The sequence below is a fragment of the Hemiscyllium ocellatum genome, chromosome 1, assembly GCF_020745735.1.
Source record: "Hemiscyllium ocellatum isolate sHemOce1 chromosome 1, sHemOce1.pat.X.cur, whole genome shotgun sequence".
In the NCBI taxonomy this organism is placed as follows: domain Eukaryota; kingdom Metazoa; phylum Chordata; class Chondrichthyes; order Orectolobiformes; family Hemiscylliidae; genus Hemiscyllium; species Hemiscyllium ocellatum.
This window is the reverse complement of record NC_083401.1, coordinates 82,097,665-82,117,582: the sequence shown is the minus strand read 5'-3', so window position 1 is coordinate 82,117,582 and position 19,918 is coordinate 82,097,665. Positions and strand designations below refer to the sequence as shown.

Here is a 19,918-nt window from a genome sequence, read left to right as displayed (position 1 = left end):
CTGCTGGGATTTAAGTAAGGAATACTACCAAAAGGAAAGTCAAATAAAATAATAAACTAAAATGAAGTAAAATTAGTAACTCGAATTTCATCCACTTGTGTTTATAAATTTTTATAGTAATTTTATACTTATTTTAAGAGTAACAAATTGTTTTAGAGTTATTGAATGGCAGGTCAACTGAGCGAAGATGAGTGTATGTCCTGCAGAATGTACAAAGTTGTGGAGATACGTATGTCCCAGCCAAACACATCTACAGGAAGTGTCACCCGCTGCACAAGTTTGAACTCCAGGTTTCAGAATTTGAGCAGTGAATGGAGTCTCAGTTGTATATCCTCAAGGCAGATATCCATGCAGATAGCCATGTGGAGGGAGTAGGTTACACTGCAGGTGAGAAACTTACAAACAGAGTGAATGGGTATCCAACACACAGTCTCAGAGAACAAGGTAGGTGTTCAGGAATCCTCTGAGTCTTTCCTGCTTGCTAATCACAATTCTATTTGAAGCTAGTGAGGTCAATTATAGCCAAATCGGGAAGTATAGCCAAAGCCAAATTCATGCCATCATGAACACCTCAGCTCTACCAGGGGATGGTCGATTGGGGGTGTTGCATGTTGCATGGTGGAGAAAGAAGAAGAATGGAAGGACAATAGTGATACGAGACTCCATTGTCAAAGGATCAGATGTACATTTCTGTAGCATTAAACATGATTCAACATGGTGTGTTGCTTCTCTGGGATCAGGGCTAATGATGTTACAGAATGGCCACAGGTCATCCTTCGAGAGGAGGGAAATCGGCCAAAAGTCATGGTCCACATGACTACATCTTGTAGTCATGTCTCTATAATGGTTATCAGATCATACGATTTGTATTGTCAATTCATCTGTTTTATTGCAGTTGCCATGCACATTCAAATACAGAGCTTTCATGTGTTTTTTGTTTATTACTTTTATAATCTCTTGCTCTATTTCCTATAGTACTCTTAGATTAATAAACTCTGTCCCTATGTATCATACAGTCATAGAGTCATAGAGATTGACAGCATGGAAACAGACCCTTCGGTCCAATCCGTCCATGCCAACCAGATATCCCAACCCAACCTAGTCCCACCTGCCAGCACCAGGCCCATATTCCTCCAAACCCTTCCTATTCATATACCCATCCAAATGCCTTTCAAATGTTGCAATTGTACTAGCCTCCAGCACTTCTTCTAGCAGTTCATTCCATACACGTACCACCCTCTGTGTGAAAAAATTGCCCCTTACGTCTCTTTTATATCTTTCCCCTCTCATCCTAAACCTAAGCCCTCTAGTTCTGGACTCCCTGACCCCAGGGAAAAGACTTTGTCTATTTATCCTATCCATGCCCTTCATAATTTTGTAAACCTCTATAAGGTCACCCCTCAGCCTCCTTCGCTCAAGGGAAAACAGCCCCAGTCTGTTCAACCTCTTCCTATAACTCAAATCCTCCAACCCTGGGCAACATCCTTGTAAATCTTTTCTAAATCCTTTCATATTGCACAACATCTTTCCAATAAGAGGGAGACCAGAATTACATGCAATATTCCAACAGTGGCCTAACTAATGTCCTGTACAGCCGCAACATGACCTCCCAACTCCTGTACTCAATACTCTGACCAATAAAGGAAAGCACACCAAACGCTTTGTGATTACAATTTTTCATATTGCTTTTGCCTTACCTTCTCTTTTAATTTATGGAATCTTCCCAAACTTGATCCATCATTCTCACAATTTAGTTTATAGTTCTCTTTTCCACATTAGCTATGACTTGTTAGATCAGTGAACCCAACATAGTTCAAATGATAGGCATCACAACCTGACAGCTCCCACTTTCTCCAGTGTTGGTGCCAGTGCTCACAGAATCAAAATCTATCTGTCCAATACCAATTTTGAGCCTTTTTAAAAACTTTATGTAGCCTATACCTATTTGCTTGTGGCTCATGTAATGATCCAGAAATTCGTATCTATGAGGTTCATTTTAATTTAGCCCGTAGCTGCTCTTGCAAAAGGATAGTGTCAAAAGTGGAAGAGAGACATAGTCATGCCATCAACGAAGCCTATTGGTATTATCACTGGACATAATCCAGAGACCGAGGTAATGTTCTGGGAACCCAGGTTTAAATTTAAATTCAATAAAAATTTGGAATTAAGAGTTTAATGAAACCATTGATGATTGTCGGAAAAAACCTATCTTGTTCACCATATCCTTTTGGAAAGGAAACTGCCATCCTTAACTTGGCTCCAGACCCGCAGCAATATTGTTGACTCTTAACTGCCCTCTGGGCAATTAGGAATGGGCAATATGATCCCAAATCCTGCGAACAAACCTTGCACAGGCAATCTCCCAGACAATATCATCACCACCTTCTCCTGTCACACCAGCAGGACAAACCCAGTACTGTGGGCAGGACAGTGACATTCAGTTGTGAGGAAGTTGCCCTAGAAGTCCTCAACATTGACTCTGAACCCAATGAAATTTCAAGGCATCAACAAACATGGACATGCAAATTTCCTATTGATTATCACATATTGTCCCCTCCATGTTATCATCAACCTAGAGAAAATACTGAGGGTAGCAAGGGTGCAGAATGTACTCTGCTGCGGGAACTTCAATGTCCATCACCAAGTTTGGCTTGGCAATACTATTACTGACAGAGTTGGTTAAGTGCTAAAGCTGCTAGACTGTGGTAGGAGGTGAGCAAACCAATAAGATGGAAAAATATAGTTGACTTCATCTTGACTAAACTGGCTGCTGCAGATGCATCAGACTGTGACAGTATCCTTGTGGAGATGAAGTCCCATCTTCATAATGAGTGTACCCTCCATTGTGTTGTGTTGTACTGTCATCTGAATAGAATAGACTTTGAAATATCTAGCAACTCAAGACTGGGCATCCATGAGGGACTTTGGGTCATCAGCAGCAGTACAACTGTACTCAAACATAATCTGCAACCTTGTGGCCTGACATATCTCTAACCATGACTATAAAGTCAGGAGATAAAACCTGGTTCAATGGACAGTGCAAGAGGGCATGCTCGGAGCAGCACCAGGCATACCCAAAAGTGATGCCTCAGTCTGGTGAAGGTACAACCTAGGACTATTTGTGTCAAAGAGCAAAAGCAGCAAGTTATAGACATAAGTAAAAACAATGACTGCAGATGCTTGAAACCAGACTCTGGATTAGTGGTGCTGGAAGAACACAGCAGTTCAGGTAGCATCCAAGGAGCACCACTAATCCAGAACCACTAATCCATCTGCTCCAGAGGTGTGTAATCACACCTCTGAACAAGTCGATCAGAAAATATGTGAAAGAATTTGCTTCAGAAGCTTTTGAGACTGTGTCTCTGTCTCTCCTACAGATGGTGGTAGAGCGAGCAGTCTCGACAGATGGGTCTGCTCTTGTCCTTCCTCTTTATTCAATAGTCGTCATACTATGCGACCAAATCATTCTGGCACCGCACTTCGGGAGCTGGCTGTAAATTTATCACCAAGTTGTGGGTAGCAGATTTTCCTCACACTAATTACAGTTAGCGATGACTGATGGTAGGATGCTCTGCCATTGGTGTATGACTAATTGAGACCGTGCCGTTCTGAGCTGTGAAGCTTCCAGCCCCAGGCGCTGTTGTGTTGTGGACGGTTAGAAGGGGCACGTGCTGAGAGCGGCCGTTGGGTTGTTTAAAAAAAGTTTAAAGTTGGAGAGCGTCTCATCTGAGCGGAGAATGCCCAAAATTAAACTCGGGAGGAAACATGGGAGATGCCGAGAGACCCCAGGGCACAGTCAAGGTGAGGTCTGGTTCTCTCTCACTCAGTGTTAATGTGATGGGCTGGATCAAGCGGCTGAAACACAGTGGGGAAGTGTTAACACCACAGAGTTATTACAGCACGGACGAAGGGTAACTCGACTCACTCTGTTTTACATAGAGGTTATCTTTTTTCTTCCTTTCCAGATAACTGTTCAGATTTTTTCTTAATGTTATCGCTACACTCCCAGGAAATGAAATTCCAGATTTTAATTACCCGCTGTATTTTTTAAAAAAATAATTTCCTTATGTCTCTATTATTGCTTCTGCTGATTGCCTTAAATCTGCTCTCGTTATCGATCTGTTTGCCTGCCAGGAGTAACACTTTTTCTTGAGACCCTCTCGATATACCTGGACCTTAAGAAAGCCTTTGATAAAGTCCCACATAGGAGATTAGTGAGCAAAATTAGGGGCAAAATACTGACATGGATTGAAAGTTGGTTGGCTGACCGGAAACAGAGTAGTGATAAACTGCTCTCTTTCGGAATGGCAGGTTAGTGGGCAACCGCAGGGATCAGTGCTGGGACCGCAGCTTTTTACTATGTACATTAGTGATATAGATGAAGGTATTAAAAGTAATATTAGCAAATTTGCTGATGACACAAATCTGGGGTGGCAGGGTGAAATGTTAGGAGAATACAGGGTGACCTGGACAGGCTAGGTGAGTGGACGGATGCATGGAAGATGCAGTTTAATGTGGATAAATGTGTGGTTATCTATTTTGGTGGCAAGAACAGGAAGGCAGATTGTTACCTAAATGGAGTCAAGTTAGATAAAGAGGCAGTACAACAAGATCTAGGTGATCTTGTACATCGGTCAATGAAACCAAACATGCAAGTAGAGCAGGCAGTGAAGAAAGCTAATAGCATGCTGGCCTTCATAACAAGAGGTGAAAATGTGTTGCTGGAAAAACGCAGCAGGTCAGGCAGCATCCAAGGAACAGGAGAGTCGATGTTTCAGGCATGAGCCCTTCTTCAGGATTCCTTGGATGTTGCCTGACCTGCTGCGCTTTTCCAGCAACACATTTTCAGCTCTGATCTCCAGCATCTGCAGTCCTCACTTTCTCCTTCATAACAAGAGGAATTGGTATAGAAGCAAAGAGGTCCTTCTGCAGCTGTACAGGGCCCTGGTGAGACCGCACCTGGAATATTGTGTGCAGTTTTGGTCTCCAAATTTGAGGAAAGACATTCTGGCTATTGAGGGAGTGCAGTGTAGGTTCACGAGGTCAATTCCTGGAATGGCGGGACTATCTTACGCTGAAAGATTGGAGCAACTGGGCTTGTATACCCTTGAGTTTAGAAGGCTGAGAGGGGATCTGATTGAGACATATAAGATTATTAAAGGATTGGACACTCTGGAGGCTGGAAGCATGTTTCCACTGATGGGTAAGTCCCGAACCAGAGGACACAGTTTAAAAATATGGGGTAGGCAACTTTAGATCAGAGTTGAGAAGAAACTTCTTCACCCAGAGAGTAGTGGGTGTATGGAATGCTATGCCCCAGAAGGCTGTGGAGGCCAAATCTCTGGATACTTTCAAGAATGAGTTGGATAGAGCTCTTAAGGATAGTGGAATCAAGAGTTATGGGGATAAGGCAGGAACAGGGTACCGGTTGAGGATGATCAGCCATGATCATAATGAATGGTGGTGCTGGCTTGCAGGCCAGAATGGCCTACTCCTGCACCTATTGTCTATTAACTTTGAGTATCTTTCTTAAATATCTCAACCTTTCTGGTCAAACATTAGGAATTTCTCAATTTTATCCACATACTGGAATCTGGAGATAGTCCTATGAATTTTTCTGCACTCCCCTCTGTCTTTACAGTATACTATTCCTAAACAGTGGAGTTTAGAGTTAGATGCTGAGCAAAAACTAATGTTTTGTAAAGATTTGATATTTTTTGATATTCTTTTCCTCTGTTTTCCTCTGACCTTAGTTATAAAGTCCAATATCAATATTTTTTTAAAACTTCTTGGTTTTATTGCAAGTTTATACTTCAAAGAACACACAGACTACACCTTGGAACTGGCTGACTTGTCCCTTCCTCTTGTCTCCTGCCAGCTTGCATTTCTTGATGGCCAACATTCTCAGTTGACAGTTAGGCTCCACACATTCCAGTCTCGGCAAACTCTTCTTTATGGTCTTCGCCTTTTTGCAAAATATAATCTTTGTCTGTCACCAGAATCACTCTGCTTCCCGTCATAATGCCTCTTACCCTGTACATACAAGGATTCCTTTCCTTTTCCTTGTTTTGGGTAACCATATGTGGCTGGTACTTGCAGCATTTCTTCAGTACATCCTCCAAGTATTTGTCATCTTGTCAGCTATCTTGTCATCTGTCACGCTACCTTCAATGGTGTATGGAGATGTGCATCCAGGTCCCTGTATCCCTGCAATTTATTTAAAGTTTGACCCTTTATTTTCAACCATGGCCCCATCTCCTTCATATCAAAATAAAGCACTTCTCTACAATGAATTTCATGTGTCACACATCTGCCTACTACACCAGCTAGGTTTAAAGCTGCTTTTTTTTTTGTGGATCAGGCCTGGGAATCTTAAAAATGAGCAGCTGCTGTACATTCAAGTTGTACCCTTGTTTCTGACGAATCACATTTTTGATTTGCTGGCTGGGCATTTCGTGATTCACATTACCCGCTTTGTTATTGAAAATCCAGCCAAAAATCTTGACGTCTATGACTCTTCTTGTAGTTTTTCAAGTTTTGTGTTGCCTGCAACGTTTTTAATTGTGTGCTGAATAACCAAATGTAGTTCATTAATGTACAGCAAGGAAACACCTCCGTATACTTTCCTCCAGAACAAAAAATGACTCTTTCCTGTTATTCATCTAACTGTGTATCCGTGCTACCTCTGCTTAGTTTATTCCATAAGCTTCCATTTTGCTGACGAGCCTATTGATCAAATGTCTTTTGGGAAGACCATGTACATTGCAATAAACATATTATTTTTCTATCTTTGCATTATCTTTTTATTTTAAAAAATCAGTTATCTTAACACAGTTTTCCCCACAACAGACCTGTGGTCGCTTTCCTTGAATCATATTTGTCCAAGTCACTTAATTTTGTTCTGAGTTAGTGTTTCTGAAAACTGCCCCCATCACCATAGGAGTTAAACTGACTAATCTGTAGTTACTGGCTTGCTGCTTGTGTCCTTTTTTGAACAAGAGTAGAAGGGACATTTAAAAATCACGAGTACTGTTGTCAGTAGCCCAATATTTAAACCTCTTCGATTTTCCCCTCTTGCATTTCTGAGTACCCTCAGGTGAGTGGTCTGAGCCAGGCAACTTATCAACTTTTTAAGTACAGCTGTTTTCTTCTCTTTATCGATTTTAACCATCCAGTTCTTTGACTATTTCCTATTTTGCTATGATTTCATTAGCATTTTTATCCCTTTATATAGGTATGCAAATTACTCTGCCTCCAGATTGGCTTTCTTCCTTCCAAACCTTGAGTGTAGGAAACAGAAGACCTTGCCACCATTGCTGAAACAGTTATAATTGGAAATTCAGAAGAAGCCAAAATTAGAGAAGCACAAGTATCTCTGAGAGCTGTGGGGACAGGAGGAGTTGAGCAAAAGGTCCCAATCTCTTCGACGTGAGATTTGTAGAAAGTCTGGGAAAATGTATATCTAACTTGATTCAGAAAATGTTTGCATTTGATATACAAGAAAACAGAGAATAACACTGGTTTTATCTCTTACGTTGTCATGTTGAGACTTAAACAGTGTCACCTGTTTTTAAAGAAGAATTTTAATAATGTAGGTTTGCCAACAAAGTTGAGGCCCATGGAACTAAATGGCAACATAGAGTTGTTTTTTGGAATGGTGGATTGAATGCAATGAAATTTTCCAGGTGGCAGTACCAGGCCTATAACAAAAGCAAAATACTGTAAATGCTCAATCTGAAATCAGCACCACTGTCAACATTCTTGATACGTTAATGACCCAGAAATAATTGTACTGAGGGCGTTTTTTAAAATGAAAGGCAATATAAAAGTATAAAGAATGCTGGACCTTTGTTAATCTGACACATGGAATTTAAAAACAAGAACTTCATTACTAATCTTTATGATTTAAATGGGTTATTGTATCCATTTGTGGGCACTGCACTTTAAGAAGGATCTGAAGGTTTTACGAAGAGTGCAGAAAATATTTAAGGTTCCAAGTTTGAGGGTCTTCAATAATGAGGATAGTTTGGAGAAACTGGAGTTGTTCTTCGAAAGATTGAAGACGTAACACTCAAATATCCAAAAAGTGTGAGGAATGTAGAGAGAACAGATGAAGAGAATCTTCCCTTTGGTGGAATGATCAAAAACCAGATTTGAGGTTAATGGTGTTTAAAAAAAAAAGCAAAAGCAACATGAGAGAACAACATTTTATGCTTAAAATGTTTAGGATCTGGAAGTTATCACTTAAGTGTAGTAGAGGCAGATTCCATTGTGACTTTCAAAAGGGAATTATGTGCACCTAAACTTTGTACAGCAAATTTTGTTTTAATCGGCACTCAATAAACCAGCAAAAAAAAACCTGAAATACTAGAAGCTTAATGTATTGTCGCAATGTCTGAATAGTCATTTGAGAGTGCAATTAAGAAGGTTGTCTGCTAATAAGTATTATTCAAGTGATTTACATTGTAAATAAAATATATAATAGTGATGTGTATGCCCCCTGCATTTTATTTCTACTAATTAGTGTGTTTTTATAGTGGTTACATCGAACTGTTATTTGATCAACCGATTACTTTCCTGATTCCATAGGTGCCAATCAACAAAAAGTTTGCTGACTTGCAGGGTTTTGGGGAGAAAAACCTCAGGAGCTCTTGTGGTACAGTGGTAGTGTCTCTACTTTTGAGCTAGGATGCCCAGATTCAAGTCCCACCTGCTCCACTGGTGTAAAATGACTTCTTTGAATGGGCTGATTCAAAAAGAATCTTGAGAAAAGACTGGAGGTGCTTTTGTGGCCATTGGCAGTATCCCTCCCCATAGGCCAGAATGCCGAGCTTCCAGTCCTACTTACTCCAGTGGTGTGCAATAACATCTCCAAAGAGGTTGATTAGAAATTTTATACTGGGGAAAGAGCAGAGAGTGAGCTGGCTGAATTGCTTTGTGGTTGGTGACAAATGGGTCCCTCCTGTGCTATAACCAATCTGATTTTCTCAGTACCCAAAAGACTAACAGTTACATTGCCAGTACCTTGTGAATTATGTATAGGAGGCAAACTAAAGTAACATTGCCTCAATGATTTTTCTAAAAGATTTGATATAATCTGATTTTAGTTGGGAGAGAGCAAATCAATGAGAAGGATCAAGTTGAAAATACTTCACAACAGACATTGTTGCTAATCTGTAGCATTACCTTACACTCCCATGTGCTAGAAACATGATCTTAAAAGTATTTTAAATTTTCTGTATTTTAAGTTCTGTTTTAGCACTTTTGTTTTGGTCTAGGTATAATGTTCAACACTGGAATTGGTCAGCACATTCTGAAGAATCCTTTGATTGTGAATAGCATCATTGAAAAGGTACAGTAGAATGCATTATGTTGTTGTCAACCAGTGCTATCATTCATAATCTAGCTATAATTTCTATAATTTTGAACTACCTCTAGCTATATTAAATGGTCCTTAACTATTTAAAAAGGGAAAGGATGCTACAAATGGCATGGACAGGTTGGACCGAAGGGTCTGTTTCCATGCTGTACACCTCTATGACTCTAAATTGGGTGTATTCAAATTTTGAATATGAAAATCCAATTCAACTGTGACAAGGATATTTAAATACCTTATCTATCTTATTAGTAATGAACATAGGTGTGGATGTAAGTTTGCTCACTGAGCTGGAAGGCTTGTTTTCAAACGTTTCGTCACCATACTAGGTAACATCATCATTGAGCCTCCGGATGAAGCACTGATGGTATGGCCCACGGGTGATGAAATGTCTGAAAACTAACCTTCCAGTCAGCGAGCAAACCTACATCCAGAACCTCAACTGGAGCTACAAATTGTCTCAAACCTCACTAATACATAGGTGTATTTATAATGCAATGTATTGCTATACTTTTCTTCTAATTTGAAATGGGGCAGTTTTTCATTTTGAATACCATATTACGAGTGCTAAACATTCCTGGATCAGCTATAAATTTATGAAGATACTGCAAGTGTTCCATGAACGTCATACACTCTTATGCAATAAAGTATTTTTTTTACTTCTCATACACTCTATTCTGATAACATCTGAGACTTTCCAAGCTCCCGACATTTGAGTATTTTTGTGGTAATATTTTCCTTCTAAAGTTGTCAGTTGAAGTATTCATTTGGTCAGTCCTGGGAAGCTGAAATTCTCTAGAATATATAGACAGTCTGATATTTTAAAATTGAATATGAAAGCATAAAGTCAAGTTGCACAAAATATATATCCATTTTATATTTAAACTCAGAAATAAGGAATATTTCTAAATGGGGAATTGATCCTTATTTTTTTACCTCAAGGCTGCTATTAGACCAACAGATGTCATATTGGAAGTTGGACCTGGTACTGGAAACATGACTGTGAAACTTCTGGAAAAGGCTAAAAAGGTACTTGCCACTTTAAATTACAAACAAATGATCTTGTAAGCAAATTAACAAATAATCACATTTTTGTAGATATTTTAAAACCAAAGTTTGATGAAACAATATTTAAGATTTTTTATCGTTGAGAATTATTGGGCTGACTCAGAAACCTCAAACATCAAGAAGGCCATTTTTAAAGTTTTTCCAACAATTAGGCATTTCTCATTACTCTGATTGTTCAGATATGTTGTGATACATTGGTGGTACTCAATCCAGACCTTCTGATCCAGTGGAAGGGAAACTAATACAGCACAACTAGAGCCTTACAATTCATTTTTAACCAATGTGTTCAGAAATGTTAGGATACACCCCGAGGTAGGTAGGACTTGAGCCTGGGCCTCCTGGCTCACAGTACAGGCTGTTCCGCTATAATGTGACAGTTGTGTTCCTCTGCAACCTTGTGTGTACAAAGCTGCTATAGAAAATTGCTGTACCTGTTCAGTAGAATGGTTGGATAATGCAAACTATGTCCACAATTCATCAGCCACGTTATAGCCAATTTGGGGTGACGAAACGCGCATTATAGTAGAATGACCTGTAGGGGCAATATCACAAGGACATTTTACAATTAGGTATTTTTTTAAAAATTGTTTTTATTTAGCATCTTTAAAATGAACCTATTCAGAGATGTTGTTACACACTTCTGGAGCAGGTGGGACTCGAACCAGGGTTTCTTAGTTCAGGGGTAGGGACACCACTACTGCACATCATGATAGCCCCCACAATTTGGCATTACAATCTGCCTCTTAACTGATTTCATGAGGTTAAGCAGTTAGTATCTTTGCATGTGTTATTTATACTTATGGCCCTTAATTAAAAGAGTATCAACTCCTCTGGCTGACTTCTCTGGAGTCAAATGGACTATTGTGCTGAGAAGCTACAATTTGCATATTATACTGCTTGCTGCAATATTCACTGTTAGAGTGGGAACACTAAATGTTGATGTCTAAAGGAAGTTTTTTTTAAACTTGGCTACTTTTCAGTTGCATGTTTTTGTTAGTTTTATAAAGTCGCTTGCCAGACAACAGGCATCTTTTTCTCCTACAGTGTAAATTGTTATGATTGCTTGATATTTGCCATTCATTCATTTGTCCTGATGAGTGAAAGATGAAAAGCTTTTGGTCTCTTGTCAGCCCGATCCAAATTCTATACTACCAAGAGATAATTGAACTTCAGTCTTTGTGCTGCTGAGATTCTGAGAGGGCTTGACAGGGCAAGTGTTGAGAAGATATTTTCCACTAGTGGATGAGTCTCAAACTCGAGGAGATCCTTATAGAATAAGGAACTGCTCATTTAAGGCTGAGGTGGGAGAATTTCTTTTCCACCAATGGGCAATGAACATCTGGAATTTTGTACCTCAGTTGCAGAGGCTAGATCACTGCAACCTAATAAGGAGGTGGTGGCATAATGATCTTACCAATGAACTGGTAATCCTATGGTACATAGATTTGAATCCCACTGTGGCAAATAGTGAAATTTTATGTACATTACCAAGATAGTTGTAAAGACTCCACATGTTCACTGATGTCCTTTTAGGTGAGGAAATCTGCCATCCTTGCTCAGTCTGACCTATGTGTGACTTCAGCCCCACAACAATATTGTTGACACTTAACTACTTTCTGAAATGATCCTGGCAGGCCAGTCACCTAAAATGGCAATTAAGAATGAGCAACAAATGATAGTCGATGCCCATCTCCTGTGACAATTTGAAGGACCAAATTGCCTACACTTCTGGTCTGCTTCTCCTGTTCTCCTGTGCACACCAATCTTACATGCTTATTAAACTTCTCTAGGTGTGCAGGGGTGATATTTTGTAGTTTTCAGAGTACCAAGAACAGTAATATAGGATTGCTTTCTATATTGTTGACAGGTAATTGCTTGTGAACTTGATACCAGACTCGTTGCTGAATTACAGAAGAGAGTTCAAGGAACGTAAGTAACAATTAACTGTAGGTTGGAGATTTACTCCAGTTTAAGCCAAATGGTCTGAAATTCTGTTATGATTACTTTTCTGCTGTTGGAAAACTTGAGTCTTTGTTTTTTCTATGTGTTTTCTTCAGACCTACAGCAAATAAACTTCAAATGATGGTTGGAGATGTGCTGAAGACAGACTTGCCATTTTTTGATGCATGCGTAGCAAACTTGCCATATCAGGTAATTTTATAATCACTTTAATTTCCTACATGCAAGGTGCTTGTGTTAAGGTTCAGGGAGAATGTTGGGATAGGCATACATTTCACTGCAGTTAGGGTAAACATGAGGAGGTTTCCTCCTAGAACTATGTACAAAAAGCTATCCGTTCACAATTTGAGTAGCATGGGAATTCTAATTTCATTGTAAAGATGAGAATTGGTTTATAGTTTTGATTCTTTTTCCTGCTACTCCATCCCAGCCACATTTTAGCACAGAGGTTTAGTGGAAGTCTTGGTCTATTAAATCTAAAGTCTAGACGGCAAGTTCTGTAGAAAAGATGAATATTCATTTCCTAACAAACCCAAAGTTCTGAAGAAAGGTCACTAGACTCATTGTTTAACACTCTTTTCTCTCCATAGGTGCTGCCCAGCCTGCTGACTCTATCCAAAAAGTTCTGGTTTTGTTTCTGATATTCAATTGTTAATTTCACAAATATTTCACTTTCTATTAACCTGATTGCCTACGGTCTGAATGTTAGTTCTGCAGTAGTTTTTTTTTCCTTTTGAGTTGCAACAATTTCCAGCAAAAAAGCTATCTAGGTATTGGATTCCTGAATGAACCCCAAGTTCAAATCTTCAACTTAACATTCTTCTTTGGGCCAAGGATCCTAATGATGTGTGGAAAGTACTCTGAAAAGTACATATCAATTTCTTGAGACACAAGATGAACTAGAAATTGGCCAATGTAATAACCATTCACAAAAAAAAGGGACAGCATTAACCTGAGTAATTAGAGTTGAAGAGTGTGGCACTGGAAAAGCATAACCACTCGGGCAACATCCAAGGACCAGGAGAATCAATGTTTCGGACATAAGCCCTTCATCAGGAATGATTCATGAGGCCACTAAATTTACAATTCATTGCAGGAAATATTTTTTAACCAAAAATTAAAGTATGAAATTCCTGTTAAAAAGAAAATAATCACCAATAGCCAATATGTCAGTCAGGAAGGTTGTCTTTTTGAGATGACAAATGCGATGGACGGCAGAACTGCAGTGGATGAAGGAACACTCTTTCACAAAATTGGGCTAAGCTGTCTCTCAGCTGAAAATGTGTTGCTGGTCAAAGCACAGCAGGCCAGGCAGCATCTCAGGAATAGGGAATTCGACGTTTCGAGCATAAGCCCTTCATCGAATTCCCTATTCCTGAGATGCTGCCTGGCCTGCTGTGCTTTGACCAGCAACACATTTTCAGCTGTGATCTCCAGCATTTACTCTAAGCTATCTCTCAATTTGTCATTAGTAAATACAAATATAAATGGAACTGGGAGAGTAATAAATGGATTAAAGGTCAGTTAGAGGAGGGGAGACTATTTGCTACAGATCAAGAGCATTTTAAAGTTGTTGGAAATGGTTAGTCACATTCCATTGGATTCTGTTCTGGAATCACTTCAGTTCACTATATTTACCTAATTTGATTTTAGGAAGTGCATGCTTAACGTCACCCTTTTTATCATTGTTTATCTTTAACATTAAGTTATTAGGTTGGAGATCCCAGTGAGCATTGCAAGATTTGTTTTAATGTCATCTACTGCAGTACCTTGCCTTACCCATTTTTTTGAAACTTTTCCCCCTCCGATATGAAACTGCTCCCAGATTTTCAATTTGTTACCTTTTCTATCTGACACCTTTATCCGAGATTTTCATAAAGGAGCTGTCTCTGACCAGGGTCCAGATTGTCCACTGCAGCTGCCACCCAACAGCAGTCCCTGAGATTTTAACACTATTCCTGAGACCCACCTGAATATGACGGAGCCATCCTGTGGGGTGCCAACCATGACTGCAGCTCAGTGGAAGACCTCTCCCTCCATGACACAGCAGGGCCCCACAGCAGACTGTGTGGCTCATAGCCAGCTAAACATTTCAGAATAGCTACCAAACTCCATCCTCAACTTCTTCACATATCTCTGCTAGCTGCAAGCTATGATCTACCACAGCAACCTTATTACCCTAACCACCACCAAAGGGAAAGATAGGAAAGAAAGCCCGCAAGCCCAGTCATGACTGGCACTATGTATGTCAGGCAGAGGGATAAAGGCTGGAGACTCTAAGCCAGCCAGGAAGCACAACCCCACCACGTAGACCACAGAGGCAATGACATCCAGCAAGGAGGAGTGGTCAGGCTCCTCAAAAGAAGAATTCTGAAATTTGTCCCAGTATGTGGCAAAAGGAGAAACCAGTGGCAGTCAGCATCATCTAGAAATGCAGGGAAAAGGAGCACAATGTGCATTACTGAAAAGTGCAGGTTATAGGAACACCCAGAGACAGTCAGCAACATCTAGAGAGGCAGGCAAAAGGAGCACCTAAAGCTAGGTTGCATCATCTGTAATTTGTGAAGAAAACAAAAAGTAAATATAATTGAATAAAATAATTACATAGCTAATTAGAACATATTGAGTGGCAGGGCAGGTTACGTGTCACAGATGCAGCATGTGGGAGGTCCTGAATGCCAGTTTTATTCAGGGCAACTACATTTATGGTAAGTGTTTAAAGTTTGAGCAGCTTTTTGAGTTTGAACTGTTTTCTGAACTACCTGGATTCCATGTACTTGAAGGTAGTCACATCAGACTCTGATCAAATCATTTGCTAAGAGGTGTGGCTACAAGTGGGTCAGTTAAAGGAACCCAGAGATCAGGAGTGCAAGAGCCTCCGTCTCTGCAATTGTCCAATAGGTTTCAGGTTCTTTCAACTTGTTTGAGTTAGACTAGGGACTGCAAGGTACTTGAACTAGCAACCACAGCAAAATGATGCAGGAAGCCACACTAGTGTAGGGGAGCAAAAGGGCATGGTAGTGGTAGTTGTGGTGAGGATAGAGGAATTGACACCACTGTTTGCAGTGAAAACTGACAGTCCATGTGGATCTGTCGCCTCCTTGTCAAGGTTTGGGATTTCTTTTTCGGGGCTAGAGATGAAGTTGTAGTGGGAGAGAAGGAATAAAGTGGTCATGTAGGTACCAATGACCTAGACAGCACAAAGGAGATTCTACTTAGTATGTGCTAGGTGCCAAATTAAGAAGCAGAACTTCAGACGTTGTGATCCTTGTCTTATTTCAGCCATGTTCAAATTGGCTTAGGGCAAATCAGATGAGCAAAATGAATGGTGGTTCAAAGACTAGTATGGAAGAAATAGGTTCCAGTCAGGAAAATGAAATATGCATTGTTGGAATGGTCTCCATGGTTGACTGATCTTTGATGTTTTACTCCTTGAAGGATTGTATTGTTGTATGTTATTGTTATAGGCAATGGAGAATCCTTGAGGAACTATGTACAGAGATGCATTTTAATGTATTTCTAAATCCATCTTAACTAACTTGTCAATGATGCTTTCATAATTTCCCTTTATTAAAATTTAGCATTACTTCCTAATTAAATACCTCACTTTTAAACATAATGTAAAATTCTATCATTTGTGGTCACTCATCCCTAATGTTCTTTTCCAACAAGATTATTAATTAGCCCTTTTCAATTCATAACACTAGATCTAAAATTATATGCCCTCTAGTTGGTTCCTCAACGTACTGCTGTGAAAGAACCATCCATGTGAAACTGCAGAAAGTCGTCCTCCACAGCTTTAGTGCTCAACTTCTTCTGCATGGGGAAACTGAAATCACTAATGATAACTTACCCTGCCAAATATTTCTTTCCTCCCCAGATGTGTACCATGACCCAAGCTACAATAATATTTGGTAGCCTACAAATAAGTTCACCCAGTGTCTGCTGTCCTTGCTGTTTCTTTCTTCAAAGCAATTATTAGATCTCACATCTTTCAATGAGAGTTTGAGTTATGGCTATAGACTTAAAAAATGTGCCCTTTATTTGTATAATACTGATACAGCACAAAAAAGGCACATGGCTATGAAGACTGTCGTTAACCATTTGTGTCTGCTTTGAATACTTTTATAAACAAATTTATTTCATAATTATTGATTATTCTAGAAGTCATTATTAATTGTTTACAGAGTTGAATCAAATGTCCAGTATGGTTAATTCTAATCTCCACTTGCTGTTGTTGTATTTATGGCTTATAGAATGTTCTTCAAATATATGTACCAGCTACAACTGTTCTATTGTTCAAATATTTTTATCTTGAAAATGTTATTGTTGTTAAATTGATTTTGGTTGACCAAGGAAAAACGTTGTTAGCTATAGTTGAGGGCAGCCATGTTTTGCTATTCAATGATAGGCAGCTGTTGGCCAGCTTGTGCTACTCAGTGAAAACTGGCCTATGACCACTTTTCCACTAATCTAAGGTTCTCCATTGCTAATATATTGATTCCATCCCTTTTTGATCTAATTGGTATATTCTCATGTATCTCTTTAGGTCATCTACCTTGTCAGAATGCTATATACATTTCAGTTTGAGTTAACATTATCATTTTGACATCACTCAGCTTTCAAAGCATACTCCATAATTGGCTTTATTTCACCTTGTTTCTTGTTTTTGGAATACTTAGAACAATATATTGTGGAGATTGTATACACTAGACTTGAATTTGGGATCACTTTGCTCAGTTGGCTGAACAGCTGGTTTACAGTGCAGTGATACCAATAGTATGGGTTCAATTCCTATGCCTGCTGAGGTTGCCACAAAGGATTCTCCTTCTCAAACCCTCCCCTAGTTTGTTGTGTGGTGGATCATCCCCTCGGCAATTCTGTCTAAACATAACTGCATGTGTTTCAGCTATGATGTGTTGGGCTCCTCCACCATTGAGGATGGGGAAATTTGTGGAGTCTTCTCTTCTAGTGAGTTGTTCACCACCATTCACCCCTGGATGTGACAGGACTGTAGAGCTTAGATCTAATCTATTAGTTATGGGATCGCTTAGCTCTGTCACTTGTTGCTATTTGACATGCAATAAGTCCTGTTTGGTAGTGTCACTGGATTGAACCTGTTTTAGGTAAACCTTGTGCTGCTTCTGGAATACCGTCTAGCACTCTTCACTGAACCAGGGTTAACGATGGCTTTATAATAATGGTTGAGTGGGGGATATTCCAGGCCATCAGGTTACGATTGTGTTGGAGTACATTCTGCTTGTGCAGTTGGCCCACAGCACCTTGTGATGCCCCCCCCCCCCCCAGTCTTGATTTGCTTGTTCTATTTGGACTGTCCTACTTAGCACGGTGATAGTGCCACATGGTGTGATGGCGATTATTCTCTCTGCAAGATGGGACTTTGTCTCTATAAGGACTGTGCATTGGCAACTTACTGCGATTGTCATGGATAGATGCCGTGGAGGTCAAGTATGTTTTTCTCTCTTGCTGGTTCCCTCAGCACCTGCTGCAGACCTAGTCTAGCAGCTATGTGCTTTAAGACCTGAGCAGCTGAATCATTAGTGCTACTGCCAAGCCAATCTTGGAGAACACTGAAATCACCTGCACAGTGTACATTTTCTGCCTCCCTCAGTGCTTCCTCCAAGTACTGTTCAACATGGAGAAGAACCTGGTATGTGATAATGAGCAGGTTTCCTTGCTCATTTTAACCTGATGCCAGGAGACGCCCATGAGATCCACATTCAATGTTGAGAACTCCCAAGGCAACCCCTTCCTGACTGTATACCACTGTGCCACTACCTTGGCTGGGTCTGTCCTGCTGGCAGGTTGGTGGTGTCTGGGACATTTTCTGTAGAGTATGATTCCATGATACTGGCGGTCAAGCTGTTGTTTGACTAGTCTGTGAGATAGCTCTCTCAATTTTGGTACCAGCTCCCAGGTGCTAGTAAAGTCAGCAGGGCTGTTTTTGCCCTCTTCTGGATTAGTGGTGCTGGAAGAGCACACTAGTTCAGGCAGCATCCAAGGAACAGCAGCAGCGAGCCTGAAGCGTGGAGAGATAAGCTAGAGGAGGGTGGGGGAGGGGAGAAAGTAGCATAGAGTACAATAGGTGAGTGGGAGAGGGGATGAAGCTGATAGGTCAGGGAAGAGAGGGTGGAGTGGATAGGTGGAAAAGGAGATAGGCAGGTAGGACAAGTCATGGGGACAGTGCTGAGCTGGAAGTTTGGAACTAGGGTGAGGTGGGGGGGGGGAAGGGGAAATGAGGAAACTGTTGAAGTCCACATTGATGCCCTGGGGTTGAAGTGTTCTGAGGCGGAAGATGAGGCGTTCTTCCTCTAGGCGTCTGGTGAGGGAGCAGCGGTGAAGGAGGCCCAGGACCTCCATGTCCTTGGCAGAGTGGGAGGGGGAGTTGAAATGTTGGGCCACGGGGCGGTGTGTTTGATTGGTGCGGGTGTCCCGGAGATGTTCCCTAAAGCGCTCTGCTAGGAGACGCCCAGTCTCCCCCAACGTAGAGGAGACCGCTTCGGGAGCAACGGATACAATAAATGACATTAGTGGATGTGCAGGTAAAACTTTGATGGATGTGGAAGGCTCCTTTAGGGCCTTGGATAGAGGTGAGGGAGGAGGTGTGGGAGCAGGTTTTACACTTTCTGCAGTGGCAGGGGAAGGTGCCAGGATGGGAGGGTGGGTTGTAGGGGGGGCGTGGACCTGACCAGGTAGTCACGGAGGGAACGGTCTTAGCGGAAGGTGGAAAGGGGTGGGGAGGGAAATATATCCCTGGTGGTGGGGTCTTTTTGAAAGTGGCGGAAATGTCAGCGGATGATTTGGTTTATGCGAAGGTTGATGGGGTGGAAGGTGAGCATCAGAGCGTTTCAAGTGTTTGGTTCAGTGCCAGGTGATCCACCCAATTTCATTTCTTTGTCGCAACTTCATAGTGGTTATTACAACTGAGCAGCTTGCTAAGCTAGTTGAGGGCAATTGACAGTCAACCATATTATTATGACTGGAGTCACATGGAGGCCAGACCAGGTGAGGATGGTGTTGAAGGACATGAGTGAACCAGATGGGTTTTTCCCAATATTCTTAATTCCCAGTATTTTTATTGAACTCCAGTCCCACCATCTGCCACAGTGGATTTCAAACCCAGATCCCCAGACCGTTAACGGAGTTCCTAGATTAATAGTCTACTGATAATATCACTAGGCCATCCCCTCACCATTCTATTTTGTAATTTTTATGAATAGCTTCTAGCTAGACTTTCTGCAAAGGACAGAATACCATCTATAGGTGAAATCTTAGCACGTAGCTGAAAACTAATGTATTTGCAAATTCAAAAATGAAGTAACAGAAACCCAAGCGTTCCTAGAGACATACTTGTGCAGACCTGGAACTCTCCCAATCTGAATGTTTTTCCGTGAAGTAGGGGATTTGTTTTTAGATGGACTGACTTATACATGTAATGCACTATTCCTTGCAAGGCAGTTTTTATTCATGCTATTGTATGTGAAAAGATATAAT

General features: G+C 40.7%; 1 protein-coding gene across 1 annotated transcript in view; it reads left to right on the top strand.

Moving 5' to 3' along the window:
• The first annotated feature begins 3,462 nt into the window (after positions 1-3,462).
• dimt1l (DIM1 dimethyladenosine transferase 1-like (S. cerevisiae)) overlaps positions 3,463-19,918 on the top strand; it is a 30,295-nt gene continuing 13,839 nt past the window's right edge. The window contains exons 1-5 of the mRNA XM_060830325.1: positions 3,463-3,801; positions 9,279-9,352; positions 10,319-10,405; positions 12,312-12,373; positions 12,502-12,595. Of these exons, the coding sequence (XP_060686308.1) occupies positions 3,738-3,801; positions 9,279-9,352; positions 10,319-10,405; positions 12,312-12,373; positions 12,502-12,595 (381 nt within the window). The 5' untranslated portion in view covers positions 3,463-3,737. The remainder of the gene's footprint in view (positions 3,802-9,278; positions 9,353-10,318; positions 10,406-12,311; positions 12,374-12,501; positions 12,596-19,918) is intronic.